This window comes from Alexandromys fortis, unplaced genomic scaffold (genome assembly GCF_014885135.2).
Source record: "Alexandromys fortis isolate MF-2015 unplaced genomic scaffold, M_Fortis_MF-2015_v1.1 scaffold_348, whole genome shotgun sequence".
Taxonomy (NCBI): domain Eukaryota; kingdom Metazoa; phylum Chordata; class Mammalia; order Rodentia; family Cricetidae; genus Alexandromys; species Alexandromys fortis.
Window position 1 is genome coordinate 673,620 of NW_026068223.1, and position 26,465 is coordinate 700,084.

The window sequence follows — 26,465 nt, forward strand, 5'->3', positions numbered from 1 at the left end:
TTTTTTGGTTTTTTTGAGACAGGGTTTCTCTGTGGTTTTGGAGCCTGTCCTGGAACTAGCTCTTGTAGACCAGGCTGGTCTCGAACTCACCGAGATCCGCCTGCCTCTGCCTCTCAAGTGCTGGGATTAAAGGCGTGTGCCACCACCGCCCGGCCTTGTTTTCACTTTTTTATTTGAGGTAGTGTCTCACTAAATTGCCCCAGCTGGCCTTGAACCCACTCAAGTCCAGGAAGGTCTTGAACTTTCAGCCTCTTTACCTTAGCACAGGCCTGTACCACCAAGCCTGACTTGTGTTTTGCCTTAATTTGAGAGAGAGAGAGAGAGAGAGAGAGAGAGAGAGAGAGAGAGAGAGAGAGATCCTTGTCTGTGCGGCTCTACTTGTAGTTCCTTTTCTTTTTCTACCGTGCTTCTCTCTGCCTCCTCCTAGGAGTTCCTGTCCAGATCGCGGACTGATTTTCCCAGCAGCCGATATGATACTGAGCGAAGGCAAGTCTGTGACACCATCCTGAGGGCTTGCAACCAGCAGTTGACTGCCAAGATCGTTTGCCCCGGGCACCTGCAGAGTCTGCTGAAGCTGGCAGAGCTGGCCTGTGATGGCTATTTGTCGTCCACTCCACAGCGCCCTCCTCTCTATCTGGAACGGATTCTTTTCATCTTACTTCGGAATGGTTTGGCTCAGGGCAGCCCAGACCCTGTGCTCTGCCTTGCCCAGCCGCTCCATGCCTGCTTGGTGCAGAGCTCTCGAGAGGCTGCGCCTCAGGACTTTGAGGCCGTGGCCCGCGGCAGTTACTCTCTGGTTTGGAAGGGAGCAGAAGCACTTTCGGAGCGGCGAGCAGCCTTCTCAACCCGGCTGAAGGCCTTGAGTTTTTTAGTACTCTTGGAGGATGGCAGCGTTCCTTGTGAGGTCCCTCACTTTGCTTCTCCAACAGCCTGTCGCGTGGTAGCTGCCTACCAGCTGTTTGATGCTAGTGGAAGTGGCCTAGATGAAGCGGAGGCTGACTTCCTGTATGACTCGCTCTCTAGGCATGTGATCAGCATCTTGGTAGGTGAGCGTGGTCGCTCTTCTGGTCCTCTTTCTCCCCAGAGGGCCCTCTGCCTCTTGGAACTCACCTTGGAGCACTGTCGTCGCCTCTGCTGGAGCCACCACCACCACAAGGCTACTAGCACAGTGGAGAAGGCTCGCGACCACCTAGAGAATAGCAGCATAGCTGCCAGCCTCCAGTTATGCCAGATGGCGGTTGAGCTGCTGGAAGCTGTGGAAAAAAGACCAGGGACAGTGGCCCAGCTTTTGATGAAGGCATCGGCTCTTCTGAACAACAGTCTGGAGGCACCATTGTCCCCGCTTCGGGCCTTGTATGACAGTTGTCAGTTCTTCCTCTCAAGCCTGGAGAGAGGCATCAAGGGGCGCTATGGGCTCGATGTCGTATTGAACCTCTTTGCTTTCCTTGGAGGGTACTGCTCCCTTGTCCGGCAGCTTCGAGATGTGAGTTAAGGACCTAGAGTTAGGGTGGGGATGCTCTGGGTCCTTGGCAAGCTTCCTTCTGAGTGTACCTGGTAAGCATCCTGTTGTGTACTGAGAGGGTTGTGATTTCCCCAGTGTCTTTCCTCCTCTCTGGTCTGTGCCAGGAGTCAGGGACTCCAGGCAGCATTCAGCATGGAGCCTTCCCCCTTCAGGTCTGTGGAGTTTCCTCCAAGCAGCAGCAGTCTTTGCTTCAGATGCACTTCCAGGGTCTTCACCTTTTCACCGGGATGGTTTACGACTTTGCCCAAGGCTGCCAGGTACCATCTGGGAATCAAGAAATATGTTTAGTCTTAGGGTCGGAGCTTTGGGGTATCTTGGTTTCAGGCGTGGGGAAGGTGGACGTCTCCATGGACCTTGCATGACTCTTGTCACTTTCTATCCTTCTTGTCCGCAGACAGCTGAGCTGGCCCAGCTAGTGGACAGTTGCAGGTCTACTGTTACCTGGATGCTGGAGGCCTTAGCGGATCTGTCAGGGAGAGAGCTGACTGACTACCTGGGGACGACTGGTTAGTGCCTTGAGTCTCAGATGCACAGTTCTGGGGGAGGGCTGTCACCTGATAGGCTGGCAAGTACCTGCTGTGTTTTTCTGACCACCGAGTGACCTAGGTTTAAGAAGAACTGTGTATAAGGATCAGTCTCTCCGGTTAGTGCCAGGAGAGACTTGATGGGGCTTATGACAGAGGGTTCTGATTTTTTTCTTCTTATATTTTGTAGTTTGATTTGGTATTTTATAAAAATGTTTGTACCTGATATGCAACATTACAGCCTTTATATTTGTTAGTGTTTTAAGCCAGTCACATTATGGAATCCAAATTGGGCTGAAACTCACAGCAGTACTCCTCCTGCCTCAATTCCCCAAGTGCTGAGGTCACGAGTTATAGTTTCTTTTTCTGGGAAACATGTCTCTCCACATAGCTCTGGCTGTTCTAAAAGTTACTTTGTAGACCAGGCTGGTCTTGAACTCACAGAGATCTTGCCTGCCTCTGCCTCCTGGGTGCTGGGATTAAAGGTGTGCACCACTGGCTAACCTTTTCTTTTAAAGATTTATTTTACGTGTGTGTGAGTACCTGTGTGTATTTATGTGCACCTGATGTGTGCCTGGTGCCCACAGAGGTCAGAAGAAGATTCAGATCCTGTGGAACAGAGTTAGTCAGTTGGGAGCTTCCATGTGGATTCTGGAAATCAGACTTGGGCCCTCTGCAGGAATAGCAGGTGCTTTTAAAACACTGAGCCATCTCTCACCCCATAACTTAAAACGTTTAAGAACTAGATAATGCTGGTATAGCACATGTCTTTTTTNTATTTATTTATTATGTATACAATATTCTTTCTGCGTGTATGCCTGAAGGCCACAAGAGGGCACCAGACCTCCTTACAGATGGTTGTGAGCCACCATGTGGTTGCTGGGAATTGAACTCAGGACCTTCGGAAGGGCAGGCAATGCTCTTAACCTCTGAGCCACCTCTCCAGCCCTATAGCACATGTCTTTAATCTCAGCACTGTGAGTTCAAAGCCAAACTGGTCTACATGGAGAGATCCAGGCCATCTAGGTATGCATAATAAAAGCCTGTTTTTATTTATTTATTTATTTAGTGCACATGTATGCTTGCAGGCCAGAAGAGGGCACCAGATCTCATTATGGATGGTTGTGAGCCATGTGGTTGCTGGGAATTGAACTTGGGAACTCTAGAAGAGCAGTCAGTGCTCTTAACCACTGAGCCATCTCTCCAGCCCTAAAAGCCTGTTTTTTTGTTGTTGTCGTCGTCGCCCCTTCCCCCCACCCCCGACAGAGTTTCTCTATGTTCTCCTGTAGACCAGGCTGGCCTCAAACGCACAGAGATCCACCTCCCTCTGCCTGAGTGCTATTAAAGGTGTGTGCCACCACTACCTGGCAAAAACCGTTTTTTTTTTTGTTTGTTTGTTTTTGTTTTAAAAAAGAAAAACAACAAATAATGACTAGCCTGGTCTACATAGCAAGTCCCAAGTCAGTCAGGGCTACATACTGAGACTCTATCAATAAGTGAATAACTACCAGGTAGAATATCCATGTGTTTCAAAATTAAAATTGTTCAAAGGTTACATAGAAGTCTGGTTTGGTGGCTCATCCATATGGTTCAAGCAGTGGCGAAGCTGAAGCAGGAGGATCACAAGTTTGAAGACAGTCTGGGCTATAGAGTGCATTGGAAGTGGAGGTCAACCGGCTTATATAACAAGACCTCTCAGAAGAAGAGAAAAATGTTGGGGGATGTAGCTCAGTGGTAGAATTATTTGATATGTATATGGCCCTGGGTTTAGCCTCTCTTCCAATCTCCATTACCCAAATTCTCCTTTGCACATGCAATTACTATATTTATTTGAGACAGAATTTCACTATGTAGACCAGGTTGGCCTCAGACTTAACAGAGATCCATCTGCATCCGCTTCCTGAATACTAAGATTAAAGACAAACCACCAAACCTGGCTAAAGCTGTCAGTTTTGAGAAACTGCGTTAGGTTGAGGATGTAGACCAGTGGTAGAGTATTTGCCTAGCATGTGCAGTGACCGAGTTTAGTCTTAGAACTGCCCCCCTCTCCTCCAATTACATAAAACTTATTGAGATTTATTTATTCAACAACCTGCCAAGCAATATTAGATATTTCCCTGTCCCCAGGAAAAGGTAACTGGATAAATGAATTAACATGTTAAAAAGAGAGGGGGCAATGAAGAGATGGCTCAGTGGTTAAGGACACTGACTGCTCTTCCAGAGGACATGGGTTCAAATCCCAGCACTGATATATAGCAGCTAACAAGCTAGCAACCATCCAAGGGATCTGACACATTCTTCTGACCTCCATGGGTACCTGGCATACACATGGTACCCATGCAGGCAGGCAAATCTTCATATATAATCAAATCAATATAAAATCCTTTTTAAGCAGTAAGAATTGACTCATCTTTGATCCTAGCTCTGGTGAGGCAAAGAGAGGAGGATTGCCATGAATTCAGTGTCAGCCTGGGCTACAGAGGGAGACCCTGTCTCAAAAATCAAGTGGGGACAGGGAGATATCTCAGCCAGTAAAGGCATTTGCTACCAAGACTGATAACCTGAGTTTGATCCCTGGAATCCACATGATAGAAAGTGAACCAGTTCCTTCAGGTTGTACTTCACACACGCACTGTGGCATACAAGCACATACACACAAAATAAATACAGGTTTAAAAGAAGTGGTGATAAATTTGAGACAAGGAGTAGAATAGGAGATTAGAAAGGGAAGCCCATGGGGCTGGAGTGATGGCTCAGTGGTTAAGAGCACTGGCTGGAGCTGGGCGGTGGAGGTGCATGCCTTTAATCCCAGAGGCAGAGGCAGGTGGATCTCTGTGAGTTCGAGACCAGCCTGGTCTACAGAGCGAGTTGCAGGACAGGCTCCAAAGCTACAGAGAAACCTGTCTCGAAAAACAACAAATAAATAAATAAAGTAAAAAAATTAAAATATGAAAGAAAAGTTCAGGAAGGGTAAGGAGTACAAGCACCATTTTGAGTTAGTTGTTTAGGGTCTGCCTCATGGGCATGTGACTTGGAAGATGTTAGCCTGGTGATGTCTAGGAACAAATATCTCTGGAACAGCAGACAACCAGTGCCAAATCGTGAAGGCTGGAGAGGGTCTAATAAGTCCAGGGAATGCAAAGGAAGGTGCTATGGCTTTAGTGTCCTGGGGAAGAAGAAGGGAGCAACATAGGTCAGTGTGGAGGGGTCAGTGGCTTCTGTGGAGCCAAGGGAGAGCCGTGTCCTCCCATGTGCTCATCCAGAAGCTGATGGCTGACCCAGGCTGAATGTCTCGTTTGGACAGGGAAACGGAAGCACTGTGATGCTCAGATGTCTCTTCTTTCCCTGCAGCCGCTTACAGCAGCAACTTGGCCTACAGCTTCTTTAGTCACAAGCTCTATGATGAGGCCTGTGCCATCTTGGAGCCAGTCTGTCAGCACTTGGGCTTGGCAAAGTTCGGTGCCCACCCTGAGGTGCCTCCTGAGAAGGTAGGAGGGAGTTACGTTGGTGGCGTGGGCACAGTGGCGTGGGCACAGTGGCGTGGGCACAGTGGCGTGGGCACAGTGGCGTGGGTACAGTGGCGTGGGTACAGTGGCGTGGGCACAGTGGCGTGGGCACAGTGGCGTGGGCACAGTGGCGTGGGCACAGTGGCGTGGGTACAGTGGCGTGGGCACCAGTGCCCACGGGGTTTCCTAACACCCTTGCCCTGCTGCCCCTGCCTGCCTTTTTTTTTTTTTTTTGATTCTGGGTCTCATTGTGTAGCTCCAAGTGGCCTGGAATTTGCTGTGTAGACTAGATGGGTCTCAGACTTACAAGAGACCCATCTTCCTCCACTTCACAATGCTGGGATTAAAGGTGTGTGCCACCACACTTGGCAATCTTTTTCTTTAAAATGGCTATTGTTTTACTTTGTGCTTCCTCCTCAGTTCTTTCCAATCCTAGCTTCACATCAATCAGAATCACCTGAGTGAACATCAGAGCCATTCTATTCTAACGCTTGCCCTAGAGCTCAGGCTCTATATATTTTAAGTTTTTCTTTGCACAGCCAGAGTAAAAGACAATATCTTAAGCAAGAATGAGCTGAAAGGATGGGTTGGCTGGACTGGAAAGTGATGTGGGTAGTACCGGCCTTGAATTATCTCTCAGGTGAGGGGTGAGTGACTGAAGGATGTAAGTGGAGCCATGACATCAGGTTAGCCTTTGAATTGCTTTGCCATCACTGTGGCGAACAGTACGGGGCATAAGCCTAGGTAGTGGGGCTACTGTGGTAGCCTGGGCAGGAAGGGTGGGCTAGAATAAGTGGATAGTGTAAGAAATCAAGGCTTAGCCTGAGTTTAACCAGTAGAGTAGGAAGAAGGAAGGTGTAAGAGTTCCTGCATTTCTGCCAGGACCAGACAGGGCCACAGGCTGAGGAAAGGGTCACAGGAGGGGGACCAGGTCCTTAATGTTGTTGGTACTGACCATGAGGGGTCCCTGAAGCGGAGAGGATCAAGATGCTTATTTGTTAGGGCTTACAGAGAGCAGGACCCCTGCTGTCCCTCTTCCATGTGGTAAGTGTGTGTTCTGCTGTGCTGTATGTCTACTGAGTGGCTCCATGCCCCAGCTCTAACCTATGTCTGCTCAGCTGCATAGGTGCTTCCGGCTGCATGTGGAGAGTTTGAAGAAGCTGGGTAAACAGGCCCAGGGCTGCGAGATGGTGACCTTATGGCTGGCAGCTCTGCAACCTTACAGCTTTGAACACATGGTCGAGCCAGTCACTTTCTGGGTTCGGGTCAAAATGGATGCAGCCAGGGCAGGAGACAAGGAGCTGCAGCTGAAGTGAGTTGCACAGGAGGACTGTGGTAGCTATCCGTGGATTGGGCAGATTTCTTAGGCTTTTTGTTTGTTTTGTTTTTTTAGACAAGGTATCTCTGTATAGACCTGGAACTTGCTATGTAGGCCAGGCTAGCTTTGACCTCACAAAGATCTTTCTGCCTCTCCCTTCCTAATGCTGAGATTAAAGGCCTGTGCCACCATGTCCAGTGTCCTCGATCCTTACTTTTGAGAAAGGCAGTGACTCATTCATCCAGCAGTTACACATTGAGTGCTTGATGCAATGCCAGCCACTAGGTATAGGGGCATAGTGGTAAGAAGCAATGTTCTTGTTTTGTTGGGTTTATGCTGTACTTGGAGAAATATAACCAAGTACATTGTACGTGTATTTCATGAAGACAAACCATGACCTGTTAAAAGAGGGATGACCTTTAGGTGGGTTATTTAGGGAAGTCTTTTTTGGCGTAGTATAAGATCTGAAGATGTAGAGGAATCCATCATTAAATGCCTTGGAATAGAGACTCACAGACTAGGAAGGCACTGGGGTGAAAACAAGCTTGGGTCTGGCTTGAGAAAGCCAGCATGGAGGAAGGAGATAGGATGGAGCATGGCATGCTGAATGAGGCAGTCTAGGTGGGCAGGAGCCAGGCCACACTGGGTTTTACAAGTCCTGGGTGCGGGTTTGGATGTCTATCCCTCAAGCAGCCACCTACGTTAGAGGAGCCACGTAACCTGATTAAGAGCTTTAAAGGCACAACTAGAAGACAGTGAATGCCAGCTTAAGGCTGAGGCTCCTTAGTGAGGGTGCGGATACTGTTGTCAGGGTCTTTACCCAGGTGCTGATCTGCCCTTCAGGACTTTGCGAGACAGCTTAAATTGCTGGGACCCAGAGACACAGGTCTCGTTGCTGAGGGAGGAGCTGCGGGCCTACAAGGCAGTGCGTGTTGACACTGGGCAGGAACGCTTCAATGTCATCTGTGATCTGTTGGAGCTCAGCCCTGAAGAGACGGCAGCTGGAGCCTGGGCACGAGCTACCCACCTGGTGGAACTGGCTCAGGTGCTATGCTACCACAACTTTGCCCAGCAGACCGACTGGTGAGGAGGGATAACTAGGGAGGCCTCTTTTGCTGCTTGCCCTAATATTGCTGATTTGGGGTCAGTCTCCTGCTCTGTTCCTGAAAGTGCCCTTCATTTTATGGACATTGGAGCTGTCTGTAGTGGACCCCACTCAAGTGTGTCTGTCTGTCTCTACAGCTCTGCCTTGGATGCTATCCAGGAAGCCCTGCAGCTTTTGGAGTCTGTGAGGCCTGAGGTGCAGGAACAGGATTGCCTTCTGGACGATAAAGCACAGGCCTTGTTATGGCTCTATATCTGTACCTTGGAGACCAAAATGCAGGAAGTAAGTAAAACTGAGCTCCTGCTACTGGACTTGGACCAATAGTTTTTGTCCTGGGCTGCTCCCTCTGAGCTGGTGCCAGTCCTGGCTTTTGCTTCTGTCTGTCTGTCTGCTTTCTCAACCAGGGTATCGAGCGGGATCGGCGGGCCCAGGTCCCTACTAACATGGAGGAGTTTGAAGTCAATGACCTGAACTATGAAGATAAACTCCAGGAAGATCGTTTCCTGTATAGTAACATCGCCTTTAACCTGGCTGCTGATGCGGGTGAGGGCAGTAAACATAGTGTAGACAACAGACCACTACTGTGAAAGAGGCCGGGCTTGTGTTGGGGATGTGGGAGAGTGAGGAGAGGCTGGCACAAAGGCCAGAACATGTTATAGAGAAACCCAAGTTCTTTCCAGATGGCCAAGTGGAAAAAGTGGTTACTTCTGATTTACAGCTCAGTCCAAATGCCTAGACCAAGCCTTGACCCTGTGGAAGGAAGTGCTGACAAAGGAGCCAGCCCCAGCCGTGCGGTGTCTCCAGCAGACCTCAGCTTCCCTTCAAATCCTTGTGGCCCTCTATCAGTTGGTGGCAAAGGTAATGGGAATACTGGTGGAGTCAGTTGTTGTAAAGAGGTTGGCGGGCTGTGTTCCCTTCCGGATCCCAGCTAGCTTTACCCAAAATAATTACACGGAAACTGTATTCTTTTAAACACTGCCTGGCCCATTATTTCTAGCCTCATATTGGCTAACTCTCACATCTTAATTAACCCATTTCTAATAATCTGTATGTCACCACGAGGTCATGGCTTACCGGGAAGATTCTAACCTACATCCATCTCGAGCCAGAGCTTCATGGCATCTGCCTGACTCTGCTTTCTTTCTCCCAGAATTTTGTTCTGTCTACTAAACCCACCTGAGGGCTGGCCTATCAAAAGGCCAAGGCAGTTTCTTTATTAACCAATGAAAGTAACACATTCCCCTTTTTCTGTTTAAACAAAAAAGAAAGGCTTTAACATAGTAAAATTACATATAACAAAACAGTTATCAAGCAAGAATTACAATTACAATATTTAGATCATTTTATCTTAAATTGCATCTGTTTTGCCTGCATCTGTGTATGTGTTCTTTGTGCATGCACAGTGCCTGCTGAGGTCGTAAGTGTGTTTTATCCCCTAGAACTAGAATTACAAACGGTTGTGAGCAGCCATGTAGGTGCTACCAATCAAATCCCAAGCCTCTGGAAGAGCAGCCAGTGCTCTTACCACTGAACCATCTCTCCAGCCCCATTTTTCTTTTGTTTGAGACAAGATCTCATTATGGAGATTAGAGAGATGGTTCAATTCTCAGTACCCACATGGTAGCTCATAACTGTCTGACTCCAGTTCCAGGGGATCTGGTATCCTTGAACATGTAGGCATACATGTAGGCAAAACACCAATACATGTAAAATAAAAATAATTTTTTTTTAAGCTATCATTGTGGAGCTTAGGCCAGGGTTAAATTTGTAATCCCCCTGCTTCTGCCTCTAGGTTATAGGCTTGAGTACCCATGAGGCCCAATTTTACACACTTTGAACAATTGTTTATTGAATGTATGTGGATGTGAGTGTGGCAGTCGGGACGTGTGGGCTTTGGTTCTCTCCTTCCATGTGGGTCCTGACATCTAACTTAGGCGCTGAAGCTTGGTGGCGGGAGCCTTTATCTGCTGAGCTGTTTGCCAGCCTGCCAACTTTGTTTTTATGTGCAACATGAAGGGGTTTCCCAGACTGATGCTCTTCCTTGGATTCACCCTGTATTCAGAGCCATGAAAGGAAAGCCAGAGTGTGGTGGCACACACTTTCAGTCCCAGCTACCTGGACACTCAGGCAAGAATGAAGCTTTATTCTAGCCGTAAAATTGTAATGACTCTGCTTCCAAAACTAAGAGAAGGCTGGGCAGGAAGTGCTCAGTGGTAGAGCACTTGCTGAGTATGTTCAGGGTCTGGGTTAAACCCCCAGTTACCACCAAAAATAAAATATGGTTTTAAACATCACATCCTTTGTTATTGTGAACGCTTCAGCCATCTTTCCAGCACAAGGAGGTCGAAAAGTTAGCTTAGACCTAGGCTTGAGTCTTGGCTCTACCATGTGAACACTTACAGGAGCCTCGTCTTTCTGAATCTTTTTGAATAACATAGCCAAGTTTGAGGCCAGTCTGGATCACATGAGACCCTGTCCCAAAACGGGGTTGGAGGCAGGGTGGTTTATGGCTCTCCTGAACATTGGTAGATTTTGAGTATGCATGAACACCCTGAGGGGTAGGAGCAGGTAACATGTTGCTCTGGGATGACCAGCCCCTACAGGCCCTGGAGACCCTCCTGCTTCTTCAGACTGTGTCTAAGAGACGACAGGACCACGCAAAAGCAGTCAGCGTTTCCTGTCAGCTCACTCAGCAACTCTTGAGCCTCGGCTGTCCCAGCTATGCCCAGGTGAGTGCCGGCTTGTGGAGTATGAGGCTTAGTGGGGCAAGTGGCTCTAAGGGCTCGCCTTTCCCTGAGAAGATGGGGTAGTAAAGAGGCAGCTACCTCACATTTGGCCGTAATTAGAACGTGGGAATTGGAGGCTTCTTTTCTGCCTATTACAAGAACTGTCATTCATGGGTCTGCAGATCTGACCCGTTTCTCTCTTGACTTAGTTGATATAACAGTCATACTTCTGATTGTCTTTCAGTTTCTCCACCCACCATACCCACTGTGGTTGTCCCGTTCCCCACCACCACCACACAAGGTTTCCCTGTGTAGGTTTGGCTGTCCTAGAACTCTAGAGACCAGACCTGCCTCTGCTGGGATCAAAGGCATGTGCTGCCGCCACCACCTGACTCCCTAAACTCCTTTTTTTTTCTTGGCAGTGCTGATGACTGAACCCATGGCCTTAGGCACACTAGATAAGTGTTTTGCCACTACACTGAAACCCACTTTTTCCCTTTTTGATTTCATCTTGTTTTTTGTTTGTTTGTTTGTTTGTTTTTCGAGACAGGGTTTCTCTGTGTAACAGCCCTAGCTGTCCTGGAACTAGCTCTTGTAGACCAGGCTGGTCTCGAACTCACAGAGATCTGCCTGCCTCTGCCTCCCGAGTGCTGGGATTAAAGGTGTGTGCCACCACTGCCCGGCTTTTCATCTTCTGGTTTTTGCCAGTTGGCACAGGTCTGTTAATTTCTTTCCCTCCTAAAGACTCCCATGGCTTCTCATAACCTGAAAGATAGTATCCTGACTTTATAACACAACTTTTTTCTAAAAATTATTTTTTTTCATTTTGTTTATATAGTTTGTATATGTTCTGCATGTACACCTACAGGCTGCAAGAGGGCTCCAGATCTCATTACAGATGGTTGTGAGCCACCATGTGGGTGCTGGGAATTGAACTCAGAAGCTCTGAAAGAGCAGCCAGTGTTCTTATCTGCAGAGCCATCTCTTTAGCCCCCCCCCTTTTTTTTTTATTTTGTTTTTTGGTTTTTTGAGACAGGGTTTCTCTGTGGCTTTGGAGCCTGTCCTGGAACTAGCTCGTGTAGACCAGGCTGGCCTCGAACTCACAGAGATCCACCTGCCTCTGCCTCCCAAGTCTGGGATTAAAGGCGTGGGCCACCGCCGCCCGGCCCTTTTTTGTTCTTGAAGGCAGAGATTTGAACTTCAGACCCTCAGGGACATCTCAAGCTTATGTGATACTTCTCTGGCTTTGTTTTCTCCATGTGACTAAGGGTGATTTCTTCAGGCATCTGTATGTGGTTTGCGTGGGGGGGTTAACTGACAGTGTTCTAAGGATCAAATGAGTAGCTTTGTGTAAATTTTGTGTGTGTGTGTTTGTTTTTGTTTTCTGTAGCTTTGTAGCCCATCCTGGAACTAGTTTATAGACTAGGCTCTGCCTCCCGAGTACTGGGATTAAAGGCGTGTACCACTATAGCCCGGCTGCTTTATGTAAATTGTAATATTTGAAATAATGCAATGTTCAATGCCTTGCTTTCAAATGCTTCATTCCATTTTAATCTGAAGAGTCTAACTACATTTTGCTGAAATCACCTATCTGATCCTTTAGTTGTACCTGGAAGAAGCGGAGTCAGGCCTGAAGAGTCTGGACCAGACTACTGACACCTATCAGCTGCTGTCCCTCACCTGTGCTCTGCTGCGCAGTCAGCTCTGCTGGGCTGACCAGAAGGTAATTTCTACTGCCCACGTTATTTACAGACAAGAACTCAGTCGAACCCAGAACTTGCCTGTAACTAGTATATTGAGCTGGCTTGCTCTAGGAATCACTGCCTTTGCCTTTCTTTCTCTCTCTCCCTCTCTCTTTCTTACAATTTTTATCTATTTTTTATTTGCATTGGTGTTTTGCCTACATGTATATCTGTGTGACTTGCAGACAGCAGTGAGCTGCCATGTGGGTGCTGGGAATTGAACGGGTCTTCTGGAAGAGCAGTCAGACTCTTAATTGCAGAGCCATCTCTCCAGCCCTGCTCTGCCTTTCAAGTGCAAGAGTTACTGATGGGGGGCCAGACGGTGGTGGCGCACGCCTTTAATCCCAGCACTTGGGAGGCAGAGGCAGGCGGATCTCTGTGAGTTCGAGACCAGCCTGGTCTACAGAGCTAGTTCCAGGACAGGCTCCAAAACCACAGAGAAACCCTGTCTTGAAAAACAAAAAAAAAAAAAAAAAAAAAAAAAAAAGAGTTACTGATGGGCTGCTGTTCTAGCAATCTGAACTTTGGTCTTCAAGCTTGATGTTTACACGCAGTCTTCATCCATGAGCCAGCCCTTTGTTTGTTCTATTAATTTGTGGTGCTGGGGACTGACAGGACCTCCTGTGTGCTACCCGAGTGCTCTGCCACTGAGCTACATCCCAGTTCTTTTCCTACGTTCCTAATTCCCAAAGGCTCTAGACCTCAGGAAATAGTGGGGATTTTCATGTTATTTGTCTGGCCTCTGAGATTTTCCTGCAGCTAGGGAGAATGTTCAGGACCCTGAAAAGTGGTTGAAATCTCCTGACCTAATAGTAGAGATTAATTTCTTTCTTTGCCCGTTTCTGCAGTAGAAACATACATAAAGGGGTTCAGGAACTGGGGAAGACAGCCTGGTATCGTCATCATCCCTGCAGTCCCAACACTCAATGGCTGAGGCTGGAGAACTAGAATTTCAAGTCAGCTTGGCCTGCATAGCAAGCCTTTCCCAAAAGAGAGAGGCAACAGTGACTCTGGTGTGAGGAAACATGGGAGCTCTGGTCTAGACAGTTGGGTAGGTTTCACAACATTGCAGTCTCGCTCCAGGTTAGCTGTATCTTGAGGATTGCTTGTTCTGATCAAGCTGTAGTTTTCCTGGTTTTTTTTTTTTCTTTCCTTTTTTTTTTGGGAGGGGGGTATTGTTTTTTAGTTTTATTGTTTTTAGAGACAGATTTTCTCTGTGTTGCCCTATCTGCCCTAGAATTAGTGCTGTAGACCAGGCTGGTCTTGAACTCACAGATTTGCCTGCCTCTGCCTCCCAAGTGCTGTGACTGAAGCTGTGCCACCACCACCTGGCTGTATGTAACTCTTTTTTTTTTTTTTTTTTTTTTTTCGAGACAGGGTTTCTCTGTAGTTTTTTGGTGCCTGTCCTGGAACTAGCTCTTGTAGACCAGGCTGGTCTCGAACTCACAGAGATCCGCCTGCCTCTGCCTCCCGAGTGCTGGGATTAAAGGCGTGCGCCACCACCGACCGGCTGTAAGTGACTCTTACCTAACTTTTTGTCTCTCAGGTGACTGAAGGTGTTTCTCTACTGCTGTCTGTCCTTGGGAATCCTACCCTCCAGAAGTCATCCAAGGCTTGGTACTTTCTGCGCGTCCAGGCCCTGCAAATACTGGCTTCCTACCTTAGCCTCTCATCGAACGTTCTCTCAAGTGTTCTGCGTGAGCAGCTCTGGGATCAAGGTGAAAGGAGGCTTTCTTGGATGTTGGTTGTGGTTTGTGTGCTGTCTGCTCTTTGCAGCCGTCTGCCCATACTTCTGAGCATGTGAAACAGCCTCTCTAGAACCTACCTATACCTGTGGTAGCAAATGGGTTTCATGTCACCTACTACATCTAGTCACTTAACCAGTAGCTTCTTGGAGTATTAAGCTTAAAGGAATTCTAAGATCTGCACCACCACCACACATACAAGGGATCTTAGTGGGAAGGAGTTCTGTGATTGATTAGCTCTGTCTGCCTAAGGTAAAGAAGGAAGAGTACCTTGTGTTTGTTAGCTTTTGTTTTTTCCTCCTCTGGTTGTCCTGAAACTAGATTTGTAGACCAGGCTGGCCTTCTGTCTGTGGCTCCCTTAAGGGTGCCCACCACCGCCCTCTTGTGTTTGCTGTCTTTTTTTTTTTTAAAGATTTATTTATTATGTATACAACTCTCTGCCTCCATGTATGCCCACACGCCAGAGGAGGGCGCCAGATCTCATTACAGATGGTTTGGAGCCACCATGTGGTTACTGGGAATTGAACTCAGGACCTCTGGAAGAGCAGACAGTGCTCTTAATCACTGAGCCATCTCTCCAGCCCCGTGTTTGCTGTCTTAGTTGAAGGTGTTAGGCTGCTGCTGCAGTCATCTTTCTCCCCTTGGCCCCCCCAGGCTGGCAGACCCCTGAGACAGCACTCTTAGACGCCCACAAGCTCCTCCGAAGCATCGTCATCCTGCTTATGGGTGGGGATGTGCTCTCACTTCAGAAAACAGCTGTGCAGTCACCCTTTCTGGACTACGGTGAGTAAAGAAGCGACCAGGACCCTCGGAGATTGGACATACTCGATATGGCGGGCTGGGTGCTTGTCTCCAGAGTATCTGACCGTGGCCTGTATTGAAGTCTTGTCTCTCTCGTTCCCTACAGGAGAAAATCTTGTGCAAAAGTGGCAGGTTCTTACAGAGGTGCTGAGCTGCTCAGAGAAGCTTGTCGGCCGCCTGGGCCGTCTGGGGAATGTGAATGAAGCCAAGGCCTTTTGCTTAGAGGCCCTGAAACTCACAACCAAGCTGCAGATACCTCACCAGTAAGTAAAGATTCTAGCTCCTGCCACGTGCTTTTGAGTGGATTCCCCAAAGATTGCAGAAGTGTTCTGTGTTCTATCTAGAGAGAGTGGTGGGAGAAGGCAGGCATTCCATGGCTGAACAGGAAATGCCTGAGGAGTCTGTCCAGGACAACTCACATACTGCCTTTCCCTAAGCTCCTCTGCCTGTGGAAAGCAGTTGGGAAGTGACCTGCAGGGTGGTTTGTCCAGAAAGTTTCCCAGAGAGGCCGTAAGTCAGCTTGAGGACTCAGAGATGACGAGGGCAGGGCCTGGGAAAGAGCGAGAAGAGTCTCCAGGAAACAGCCACCTGCTAACTGGTTCTCTTCTCACAGGTGTGCCCTGTTCCTTGTACTGAAAGGTGAGCTGGAGCTGGCCCGAGGCGACATTGACCTCTGTCAGTCAGACTTGCAGCAGGTTCTGTTCCTGCTGGAGTCCTCCACAGGTAAGCTGCCAGGTTCCTCCCGAGCTTTGGAGGGTTGTCAGTATTGCAGCTTGTCCTTCTGTGGAAAAGTCTGGGTCATTCTGAATCAGACAGGTGTTGTCAGGGTTTCTGTCCTGCCCGGTTCCCACAGTTGTTAAGTCCCAAAGAACTCACACAGAGGTCTACATTAGTTATAAACTGATTGGCCCATTAGCTCAGGCTTCTTATTAACTCTTATAACTTAACAGACCATTATTCTTATCTGTGTTAGCCATGTGGCAGGGCAGTCACATCTTGCTTGCTTCTTCTGCGGTCAGGTCAGAACTGCTGAGAGAGCTTCCTCCTTTCCAGAATTCACCTGTTCTCATTGACTCTACTTCCTGTCTGGTTGTCCCACCTATACTTCCTGCCTGGCTACTGGCCAATCGGCATTTATTTAAAATATAATTGACAGAATACAGACCATGGTCCCACACCAGACAGGTGTCTGGTACTAAATGACATGACTTTAGGCAGAACATTAATGTCCCTCCTCCAGACAGACTCTGCAGAGGCCCAACTTTTCCTGGCTGGTTTTCAGTGCTGCCGAATGCCTTTGGCTTATTTTATTTATTTGTTTGTTTATTTGAAGAGGGTCTTACTGTGTAGTCCTGACTGTCTTGAATTCACTTTGTACGTCAGGGAAATCAGTCTGGCTTTAAACTCAAGGAGGTACAGGAGGAGGTATATCTGCCTCTGTCTTCCCAGTACTAAGACTAAAGGTGCATGCCAGTACACCCTGCTACAGTTTGGGGTCTGGAGATTAAAGGTGTGTGCCATGATGCCCAGCTTGTCAAATATTTTTACCTCTACTATCTCATGTGCACCTCCCCCAACCCAGCTGAGAACAGAGCTTTGGGCTACAGGAGTGGGGTGTAGAGTTGACTACTGAGTCCTTGTTGAATGAAGAGAAAACACTCGGGTTTTGGTTTTTGTTTTTTTCTGTAAAAGAATTTCCCTATTTTTGTGTGTGTTGCATAGATGTTAAATTTGCACATAGATGGTGAAGTGGGTTGAACCCTATAGTAGAGTTCTTGAAGCCACTCTAGTTTTGTGATTTTTGATCTCTCTCCCCAGAGTTTGGTGGGGTGACCCAGCACCCAGATTCTGTGAAAAAGGTCCATATGCAAAAAGGGAAGCAGCAGGCCCAAGTTTCCTGTTGCCCGCAGCTCCCAGAGGAGGAACCCTTCCTAAGAGGCCCTGCCCTGGAGCTGGTGGCCACCGTGCTCAAGGAACCCGGCCCTACCCAACCTTCTGCAAACTCCTCCCCAGTCTTGAAAACCAAGCCCCCACCTGATCCTGGCTTCCTGTCCCACTCACCCACCTGTGACTGCTTGCTGTGCTCCAGCCCTGTCCTCTCGGCAGTCTGTCTGCGCTGGGTGTTGGTCACTGCAGGAGCAAAGCTGGCCATGGGTCATAAAGCCCCGGGCCTGGATCTGCTGCGAGCTGTGCTGAAAGGTTGCCCTGCAACCACCAAGCGCTTCACACAAAACCTTCAAGCTTCGCTGAAACACAGGACACCCCCCACTCCTGTCCCAAGCCTCTTAGATGAGCTCATGGCTCAAGTGTACACAAGCTTGGCACTGGGATGTCTGAAGCAGACACCTGAAAAGAGCTTGGGAAAGGTCCTGGCTACAGGGCTGAAGTTTGTGGCAACACGGACACAATGCTTGGAGTTCTGGCGAGCCAACCTGCTCTTGATTCAGGCCCTTGCGAAGCTGGCCAGCTTCAGCTGCTGTACTTCCCAACTTTTTGCAAGCACCTGGGGCTGGCAGCCACCATTGGTACAAAGTCCCACAGTCTTAAAACCCTCTAAGATTCGGAGACAAAAGTGCTCTGGACGAGGGCGCCGGCAGGCAGCCTCTGTTCTCCCTCCCGTCTGTAATATCTCTCAGAAAGGTCTGGAAGAGGATGGGCTACCATGTACCCCTAAGCCCCCTGGCCGGGCTAGGCAGGCTGGCCCTCATGTCCCTTTTACCATATTTGAAGAAGTCTACACTACAAAGAGCAAGCCTGAGGTTCCCTTGGCCCCCAAGGTGCATAGGAGGGCCCAGACTCGCCTCAAGGTAAGCTGGGGAGTGGCATGAAGATGGGTGTCTGCAGAGGGTCCTTGTAGAGGGGCTCCCATAGCCAAGTCTGCAGTGCCATACACTTTCGTCAGCTCTGTGGTCCTTGCCTTGTCACCCTTCATCCCTATCTTCTGTTCCTTTCCCCTTCTTCCAAACTGAGTTGCCACAGGGTTTGAGAGTGGCAAGTACAGTGGGGGAGGTCAGATCTGAAGTCCGAGAGACCTGTCAATGCCTCCATAGTGCCCCTGCTGTTGGAAAGGATTGTTGAGAGTGTTGGCCCTTAATTTCTTCCATTCCCCTGTCAAAGGTGAACTTCAGTGATGATAGTGACCTGGAAGACCTGGTCTCAGCTGAAGCACAACTTGTAGAGGAACCTAAGAGAAGAGGGACTGCTGGCCGGGGTCGGGGCCGAACTAGGAAGGGCTCAAGCTTGAAGACAGATGCAGCAGTTGCTGCAGGGAGTGCCCCTGGACACATCAGTCTCAGTGCGAGGGGTCGTCAGGCCAAGAAGGTGGCTTCAAGACATTGTGAAGAAGAGAGTTCCAATTCAGTGCTCTGTGTCCGGGCTAGCCTGGAACCCGAGATCATGAGAACTATCCCTGAAGAGGAGCTGACAGACAGCCACCTGGAAGTGAGCTTTGAAACGCTCAGAGGTTCCGATGGGGAAGACTCAGCCTCAGGTAGGTCTGCAAGGAAGAGAAGCAGAGGCTTGTGTTCTGTGGTGTGTGTTAGGTGTCCCTGGGACCAAAAACCAAAGAAATACTAGAAAAGCCCTTTTCTAGCTCTGCGGAATGTATTATAGACAAGAAGAGACAGGCTAGGGGAGTAGGAGGGAGCATTATGAAAACTTGTATTCTCAGCCCAGAAGTAGTGGCGCACGCCTTTAATCCCAGCAATTGGGAGGCAGAGGCAGGCGGATCTCTGAGTTCAAGCCCAGCCTGGTGTACTGGCAGAGGCAGGTGGATCTCTGTGAGTTCAAGGCCAGCCTGGTGTAGGGAGAGAGTCCCAGGACAGGCACCCAAGTTACAGAGAAACCCTATCTCAAAAAACCAAAAGCAAAACAAGAAACGAAAAGTCCTGTTGTCTCCCTAGGTGTGAAGACGGCAGCTGCAGGCCCTGGCCTGCCCATAGGAGAATGTGAGGTGTTGAGACGGGAGTCCTGCAAGGCAGAGCTGCCTGCCTTATACCCTGACAGGGAGGCCGGGAGTGACCCTAGTCCTTGGCTCCCACCCCACTCAGTTCCTGTACCCATTGGTGAGTATATTGACCACTGCGGTAGGGTTACCTGGGGAGGGCTGAGCCCACAGGTCTCTTGGTAGGTCCTTTTTGGGAGACAAACTTTCTAAAAAATTTTCTTGACATTGTCTGTGTAGCCTAGACTGGCTTCTAGGATTGCAGGGAAGCACCATCATATTCAGCTTTGTGTGAATGAGAAAGAGTTTGTGTGCGTTCATACACATGGGTATACTGCGTGTGTTCATGTATGTGTTGGTATACTGTGTCACTTGTGTGTTCACACCTGTGTGTATTTTTGTGTGGAGGGAGGGCAGAGGGTTGACATCTGGTGTCTTCCTTAGTCGCTTTTTCCATCTTAGTGGGTTTTTTTTGTTTTGTTTTAAGATTTTTTTTTTAATTATATATAGTGTTCTGCCTGCATGTATGCCTGCATACCAGAAGAGGGCACCAGATCTCCTTACAGAAGGCTGTGAGCCACAATGTGGTTGCTGGGAATTGAACTTAGGACATCTGGAAGAGCAGCCAGTGCCCTTAACCTCTTAGCCGTCTCTCCAGCCCTCCTTCTTAGTTTTTGAATCTAGAGCTCACTGATTAGTTCAACTGGCTGCGGATCCCAGGGGTCCACTTGCCTCTGCGTCCTCAGCACTGGGATTGCAGTGGTGCCGCTGTGGCTGGCTGGCCCTTTATATGGCTGCTGAGCATCCAGATGCAGCTGCTCCTGCTTGCACAGGAGATGCTTAACAACTGGACCGTCTCCCTAGCCTGTCTTTTGAATTTTATTTTATTTTTAGATAAAGTTTCATATAATCTATTTTTCTATGTAGCCAAGGATGACTTGTGCATGATCCCCGTGTATCCACTTGCCAGATGCTAGGAGTACAAGTACAGTCACACCACCATACTATCATGCCAGGCTTTTTTTTCCTCTCGTTTTTGAGACAAGATATCACTTTGGTTCCAGCTGGCCTATAACATGGGGATACTGAGCCTCAGTCTGTAAAGTTCTGGAATTACAGGCTAAGCAGTTCTACATCTTCCAGTCTATTGTGTCTATTGTTTTGGCTTCCTGGGTCCAGCAGTCTCTGAGCCTGGTTGAACTCTGCATTTTGTGCAAGGGACTTAATCACTCTGAGCTTCTGTTTCCTGCATTGTAAAATGGGACTTTAGGGAGGATAGGATGGAGCAACGCCCGTTAGGATCGCATCGATCCTCTTGGCATGTCTCCTTAATAAGTAGCCGCTGCTCTTCTCTGTGGGGCTCCTTAATTAAGAAATGGGGTTTAGGGCTGGAGAGATGGCTCAGAGGGTAAGAGCATTGCCTGCTCTTCCAAAGACCCTGAGTTCAATTCCCAGCAACCACATGGTGGCTCACAACCATCTGTAATGAGGCCCGCAGGAAGAATACTGTATACATAATAAACAAATAAATATTTGGGAGGAGGGGGAGGGAAATGGGAGGCTGGGAGGAGGCGGAAACTTTTTTTCTTTTTCTCAATAAAAAATTAAAAAAAAAGAAATAGGGTTTATATTCGGCCATGATCTTGACCTTTTTCTAGATCTTTCTACCCTGGATTCCATCACTGACTCACTGAGTATTGCTTTCCGTGGTGTCAGTCACTGCCCTCCAAGTGGCCTCTACTCCCACCTCTGCCGACTCCTGGCTTTGTGCCTGGGCCACCGGGATCCCTATGCCACTGCGTTTCTCGTTGCTGAATCTGTGTCTATCACCTGTCGTCACCAGCTGCTCACCCATCTGCACCGACAGCTCAGGTGAGTGCTGCCGGGCGTACGGGCAAACTGCCGGGTAAGGGTCCTGACTTGTTTGGAGACAACTCATTCCTGTTCGTGTTGCCTGCAGCAAGGCCCAGAAGCAGCAAGGATCACCTGAATTAGCAGAATATCTCCAAGAGCTGAACCTGAAAGAGAGATCTGGAGATGTCCCCCTGGCCCGCATCCAGCGCCTCTTTTCCTTCAGGACTTTGGGATCTGGCTACTTCCCCCAGGCAGAGAAGAACAGTTTCCAGGAACGCCTGGCTGAGATCCCCACTGGTATGGTGTCTGCTTCTGGCTGGGTCTCTTACACATCTAGTTGAACTGGGTAGATGAACTTTAGGAATCGGTTAGTTTACCTAGATTTGTGCTCCTTTTATTTTTTTATTCTTTCCCTTTGAGACAGAATCTTACTGTGTAACACAGGCCTCAGGCTCAACATCCTCCTTCCTCAGCCATCTGGGTGCTGAGATTTTTTTTTTTTCTCAAGCCAGACATACTCTGAAATTTCTTGAGGTGTATGTTGAGATGTCTGGAGTCTTCTGTCATTCCTACTAGCCGATGATAGGAGCATCAGCCTTTGTTAGCTGCCATGAGAAACACAAAGAAGTACCAGCTGCCTGTTCCTAGGAGAACTCCACTGACCAGGGTAGACTTCATGGAGTTGCCTTGAGGGACTCTGTAGAAGGCAGGTCTGCAAATGCCTCCGGAAAGTGTGCTGATGCTGTGTGTCTTCTATTTATGTTAGGGGTGACCGTCTGTGTGTTGGCTCTGGCCACCCTCCAGCCTGGAATCTTGAGCAACACTCTCCTACTGACGCGATTGGAAAAGGACAACCCCCCAGTTACTGTGAAGATTCCCACTGCCCAAAACAAGGTAGGGTTCCTATAACAAGGACTAGAATCTGCCAGACATGGGCCTCAGTGCCTGAAGGATGAAAAGGTGACAGTCACTAGGTAAGCAAATCTTATGAATTCTTCATCTCCTGTAGTTACCACTGAGCTCCGTTCTGAAAGAGTTTGATGCCATCCAGAAGGACCAGAAAGAAAACAGCGGCTGTACAGAGAAGCGGGCATGGTGGACAGGGAGACTGGCACTAGATCAAAGAATGGAGGTGTGCCCTCCCGGGGGGGAGGGGGAGGGAGGAAGGGAGGCTGAGGCCTGGCACAGAGGGTAGCAAACTGGCCCCCGAACTCACAGAGATCCTCCGGCCTCTGCCCGGGATTAAAGGCGTGCGCCACCACCTAGCTGTGTCTTTCATTTTTTTGAGTGTCTCAGAAAATGGAAGACATTATAGACTTTCTAAGGCTGATAGAAACCCCTAATTTCCAAAATACGTTTTCTGTCTAACTGAAAGCTCGGCCCCTGCCCTAGGAACTCATTACCTCCCTGGAGGAGCATGTCCTGGGCTGCTGGCGGGGGCTGCTGCTGCCATCCAGTGCAGACCCTAATTCTGCGCAGGAGGCCTCCCGCTTAAAGGAGCTGCTGCAGGAATGTGGCTGGAGATACCCTGACCCCACTCTCCTAAAAGTGAGTTCAGGAACTAGAAGGGGAAGCTGAGACGGTGGTCTTTTCTACCAGAGTTGTAGTGCCCACACCCACTAACCCTTGTTCTATAGGTCATTCTTAGTGGTGCCAGAATCCTCAACAGCCGGGATGTTCAGGCCTTGGCATATGGGCTGTGCCCAGCCCAGCCAGAGCGTGCCCGAGTGCTCCTGAGTGAGGCGATAGGACGGGTGCAGAGCCAGGTGACCCCTCCCAGTCAGCATCTGGTGTTGGTGCTAGACAAGGTAAAGAGCTGGGGCACTGAGCGGTGTCAGAGGGTGCTGAGCACTGAGCTCATCCCCAGACTCCTTCAGACACGTGCCTTTATGTGCCTGTGGATGGTAACCTTGGGCTGCTTTTTCCCTAGGACCTGCAAAAACTACCATGGGAAAGCATGCCCAGCCTCCGGGCACTGCCGGTCACCCGGCTGCCCTCCTTCCACTTCCTACTCAGCTACTCTATCACTAAAGAGGTGGGAAACTGAGATTGGAAATCGGGTAAAGCCTAAAGAAAGAAGGCTGAAGCCCTGGGGAGCTAGGAATTGGGCTTTGAGCAGGCTGGGGCTGGACAGGCCAAGACCCTAATTGACAGTGCTTGCCCCCCAGGCTGGGGCGTCATCAGTGCTGAGCCAAGGTGTGGACCCACGGAATACCTTCTATGTCCTAAACCCTCACAGTAACCTGACAAGCACAGAGGAGCGATTTCGAGCCAGTTTCAGCAGGTCTGGGGACACTGGCGGACAGTAGGGTGGGAAAGGCTAGAGACTGCTCCACGGTCAGCTGTTTCTCTCATTCTGTCTGCTATTCCCTTTCCCCTTGTTGCTGCATGGTGTCAGCTGTGTGCTGCATGGTGCCTGCTGTGTGCTACATGGTGTCAGCTGTGTGCTACATGGTGTCAGCTGTGTGCTACATGGTGTCAGCTGTGTGCTGCATGGTGTCAGCTGTGTGCTGCATGGTGCCTGCTGTGTGCTGCATGGTGTCTGCTGTGTGCTGCATGGTGTCTGCTGTGTGCTGCATGGTGCCTGCTGTGTGCTGCATGGTGCCTGCTGTGTGCTGCATGGTGTCTGCTGTGTGCTGCATGGTGCCTGCTGTGTGCTGCATGGCGTCTGCTGTGTGCTGACCTCCAGCTTTCCCTTGCAGTGAAACTGGCTGGAAAGGAGTGATTGGGGAAGTCCCGAGCCTTGAGCAGGTCCAGGCGGCCCTGACACAGCATGACTTATACATGTGAGTGTTTGGGTCCGGGTAGCAGGGAGACAGGCATTCTGGAGGAGGGGATCACTGGGGTTGATTTTAGGGCCGGGGAATGTTGACTCAAATGCTTATTTCTCTTCCTCTGCCTTAGCTATGCAGGGCACGGAGCTGGTGCCCGTTTCCTTGATGGGCAGGCTATCCTGCGGCTGAGCTGCCGGGCAGTGGCCCTGCTGTTTGGCTGTAGCAGTGCAGCCCTCGCTGTGCACGGCAGTCTGGAGGGAGCTGGAATCGTGCTCAAGTACATCATGGCTGGCTGGTGAGGCCTGCCTTTGGGCTTACAGCTCATGCCCCCATCCCCATCCCCATGTCCCGCCTATCTTGGGCCTCCCTAGAACTATAAGCCCAGGGAGCCCCTCAGTGCTTCAAGCCTCCTTACATATCTACCAATAATGTTTTATTTTCCAATATTTCTGCTACAGAGCCCTTACTTTGTATTTCTTCATCCTTTCTTCCCAGCCCTTTGTTTCTAGGTAACCTCTGGGATGTGACTGACCGTGACATTGACCGTTATACGGAGGCTTTGCTGCAGGGCTGGCTAGGAGCAGGCCCAGGGGCCCCCCTTCTCTACTATGTCAGCCAGGCCCGCCAGGCTCCTCGACTCAAGTACCTAATTGGTGCTGCACCGGTAGCCTATGGCCTACCTGTCTCTCTACAACACCCTGAGCTGTCTTAGCTAAGGTGGAGGCTATGTGACTGTCTACCTTCAAACTTAGTTTTAATTAACTATTTAGAATTTTTAAAGTGGTTTTTCCCTGGTGTTTTGTATGAAATGTTTCCTTTTAATGTGACCTTAATAAAGATATGCCAAGCCTCATTTTGTGTGAGTTCTAGAGCATCTAAAATTCTGTGACAGCTCCCTCCTTCATGAATATATTGCTGCATGAATATAAGCAGGTGGGAGGAACTTGCAGGAGGCTTTGAAACGAAAGGCAAAACCAGAGGACAAAGTTGGGTGATAAAAATTTTCTTTGTGGTTCATGCAAAGTTCTGTGCACAAATATTAAAAAGCAAAAAGGGAAGCTGAGCCGAATCACAAGCTGCTAAACACCCCGCCCCCTGCCTTATCTTCCTTGCTCAAAAAACGCCTCCTCTTTCTCAGACACATCACATATATCCCCAATAAAAACCCCGCCTCCTGTACCAAGATGCTCCTCTCAATTGGCTAGCAGACCGGTGACAGAATTACTGTAACTTTTGTTTAACTAAAAAGGAAAAGGAAAATTCTACCATAGTAAAACAGTAATAATTATCAAGTATTGTCCAAATAGAGAGGAAATAACCTTAACAAAAGTGAAAAACTACATACAACAAGAATAATTGTCAAGTAAGAAATACATTCTTAATGTTCAGTCTATAAGTAATTGGCAAATTTATAAAAATAAGTCCCATTAACTGTCCTGAAAAGTTCAAAGTTTCATACCTAATATTTCTTCTGCTGAGATTTGGGAGAACTGTAACTGTCTAATCTTCAGCCCCATCACAGACCTGAGGAGGAAATAATATTACCTGAGTAAGCAGAAAGTGCAAACAAGCAACTTCCAAAAACGTGAGAAATGACTGGTGCCTGCACAGTCACCAGAGTTCCTCTGCCATATTGGGGCATCCATCTTTGGTTTACGGGCCTTGAGTATCTGACAGACAGAAGCAGGAACTTCTATCTTGGCAAAGTTGGCAGTTGCCTTTATTTATATAATAATTGTCCTGGTTGGACAGCATATTGTAAGCAGTTGAGGCAAGAGCAGCTCCTTTCCCTAAGCCTAGCTTATGCCTCAAAGCAATACCATGGGGAGTTTCTTTCATGCCCATTATCCTCTTTCAAAGTAGATTGGTCAATGCTGCCAGGAGCAGATGTATCTAATGTTGAGAAAAATCTAAATTATTAAAACATTTTAAATGCTATATTCTGTAGGTCTTTGAAGTGTTTGAAGATTACTTATCTAAAATATACCTCTGTATTACCTTGAAAACGTAAGGAGACCATATGTTTGATAGTTATGGGTGACTATTAACCTGTATTTTTTTTTTTAAGATTTATTTATTGCAGCCGGGCAGTGGTGGCGCACACCTTTAATCCCAGCACTTGGGGGGCAGAGGCAGGCGGATCTCTGTGAGTTCGAGACCAGCCTGGTCTACAAGAGCTAGTTCCAGGACAGGCTACAAAACCACAGAGAAACCCTGTCTCGAAAAACCAAAAAAAAAAAAAAAAAGATTTATTTATCGTGTATACAGTATTCTGCCTGCAAGCATGCCTTCAGGCCAGAAGAGGGCACCAGATCTCATTACAGATGGCTGTGAGCCATCAAGTGGTTGCTGGGATTTGAACTCAGGACCTTTGGAAGAGCAGGTTAACCACTCTTAACCACTGAGCCATCTCTCCAGCCCTAACCTGTATTTCTTTATTATCCTGAATAGTGTTTAAGGATTAAAACTTTATATTGTATAATTAAACAGTCTGTATAGGTATGAACTATATAGGTAATACCTTAAACAAAAATAGAAACATGTAATAGGGCAATAAGTTTGTACCAATATAAATTATTTGCGACTAGTAGTTGCTTCAGTTTGAAAGTAGATTCAATAATCTACCTTTAACCCTATCATATCTGAAATTACCTGGCGCGAGTGAGAAGAAAACACAGAACATGCAACAAACCCGCATAGGAGTTTATTAGAGGGAGTGTATACAGGCCTGGGAATCGGTGTGCAGAGAGAGAAAGAGAGAGATGGCGCTCCCAGCTTTCAAAAGCCGCCTAGCACGTGCACACGGGGGTGGGGGGGTGGGCGGGGGTTGGTGTGACTACGTCATATGCAGATGATGCCACACGGGACCCTTTAACATTCAAGCACCCCTGCCCGAGGGCCCGTC

General features: G+C 48.5%; 1 protein-coding gene across 2 annotated transcripts in view; it reads left to right on the forward strand.

Annotated features, from left to right (window-relative positions):
* Window positions 1-24,413, forward strand: part of Espl1 (extra spindle pole bodies like 1, separase) — a 25,346-nt gene extending 933 nt beyond the window's left edge. For both annotated transcript variants that reach the window (XM_050130640.1, XM_050130639.1), the window contains exons 3-31: window positions 428-1,483; window positions 1,675-1,779; window positions 1,917-2,028; window positions 5,398-5,534; window positions 6,671-6,864; window positions 7,714-7,953; window positions 8,113-8,257; window positions 8,380-8,518; window positions 8,694-8,833; window positions 10,570-10,704; window positions 12,305-12,424; window positions 13,990-14,161; window positions 14,843-14,971; window positions 15,096-15,252; window positions 15,603-15,712; window positions 16,808-17,796; window positions 18,107-18,479; window positions 18,892-19,053; window positions 20,591-20,804; window positions 20,893-21,083; window positions 21,553-21,680; window positions 21,796-21,918; window positions 22,179-22,334; window positions 22,424-22,594; window positions 22,717-22,821; window positions 22,955-23,070; window positions 23,489-23,572; window positions 23,691-23,855; window positions 24,056-24,413. In XM_050130640.1, the coding sequence (XP_049986597.1) occupies window positions 428-1,483; window positions 1,675-1,779; window positions 1,917-2,028; window positions 5,398-5,534; window positions 6,671-6,864; window positions 7,714-7,953; window positions 8,113-8,257; window positions 8,380-8,518; window positions 8,694-8,833; window positions 10,570-10,704; window positions 12,305-12,424; window positions 13,990-14,161; window positions 14,843-14,971; window positions 15,096-15,252; window positions 15,603-15,712; window positions 16,808-17,796; window positions 18,107-18,479; window positions 18,892-19,053; window positions 20,591-20,804; window positions 20,893-21,083; window positions 21,553-21,680; window positions 21,796-21,918; window positions 22,179-22,334; window positions 22,424-22,594; window positions 22,717-22,821; window positions 22,955-23,070; window positions 23,489-23,572; window positions 23,691-23,855; window positions 24,056-24,272 (6,285 nt within the window). In that variant the 3' untranslated portion in view covers window positions 24,273-24,413. The remainder of the gene's footprint in view (window positions 1-427; window positions 1,484-1,674; window positions 1,780-1,916; window positions 2,029-5,397; window positions 5,535-6,670; window positions 6,865-7,713; window positions 7,954-8,112; window positions 8,258-8,379; window positions 8,519-8,693; window positions 8,834-10,569; window positions 10,705-12,304; window positions 12,425-13,989; window positions 14,162-14,842; window positions 14,972-15,095; window positions 15,253-15,602; window positions 15,713-16,807; window positions 17,797-18,106; window positions 18,480-18,891; window positions 19,054-20,590; window positions 20,805-20,892; window positions 21,084-21,552; window positions 21,681-21,795; window positions 21,919-22,178; window positions 22,335-22,423; window positions 22,595-22,716; window positions 22,822-22,954; window positions 23,071-23,488; window positions 23,573-23,690; window positions 23,856-24,055) is intronic.
* Window positions 24,414-26,465: the final 2,052 nt, after the last annotated feature.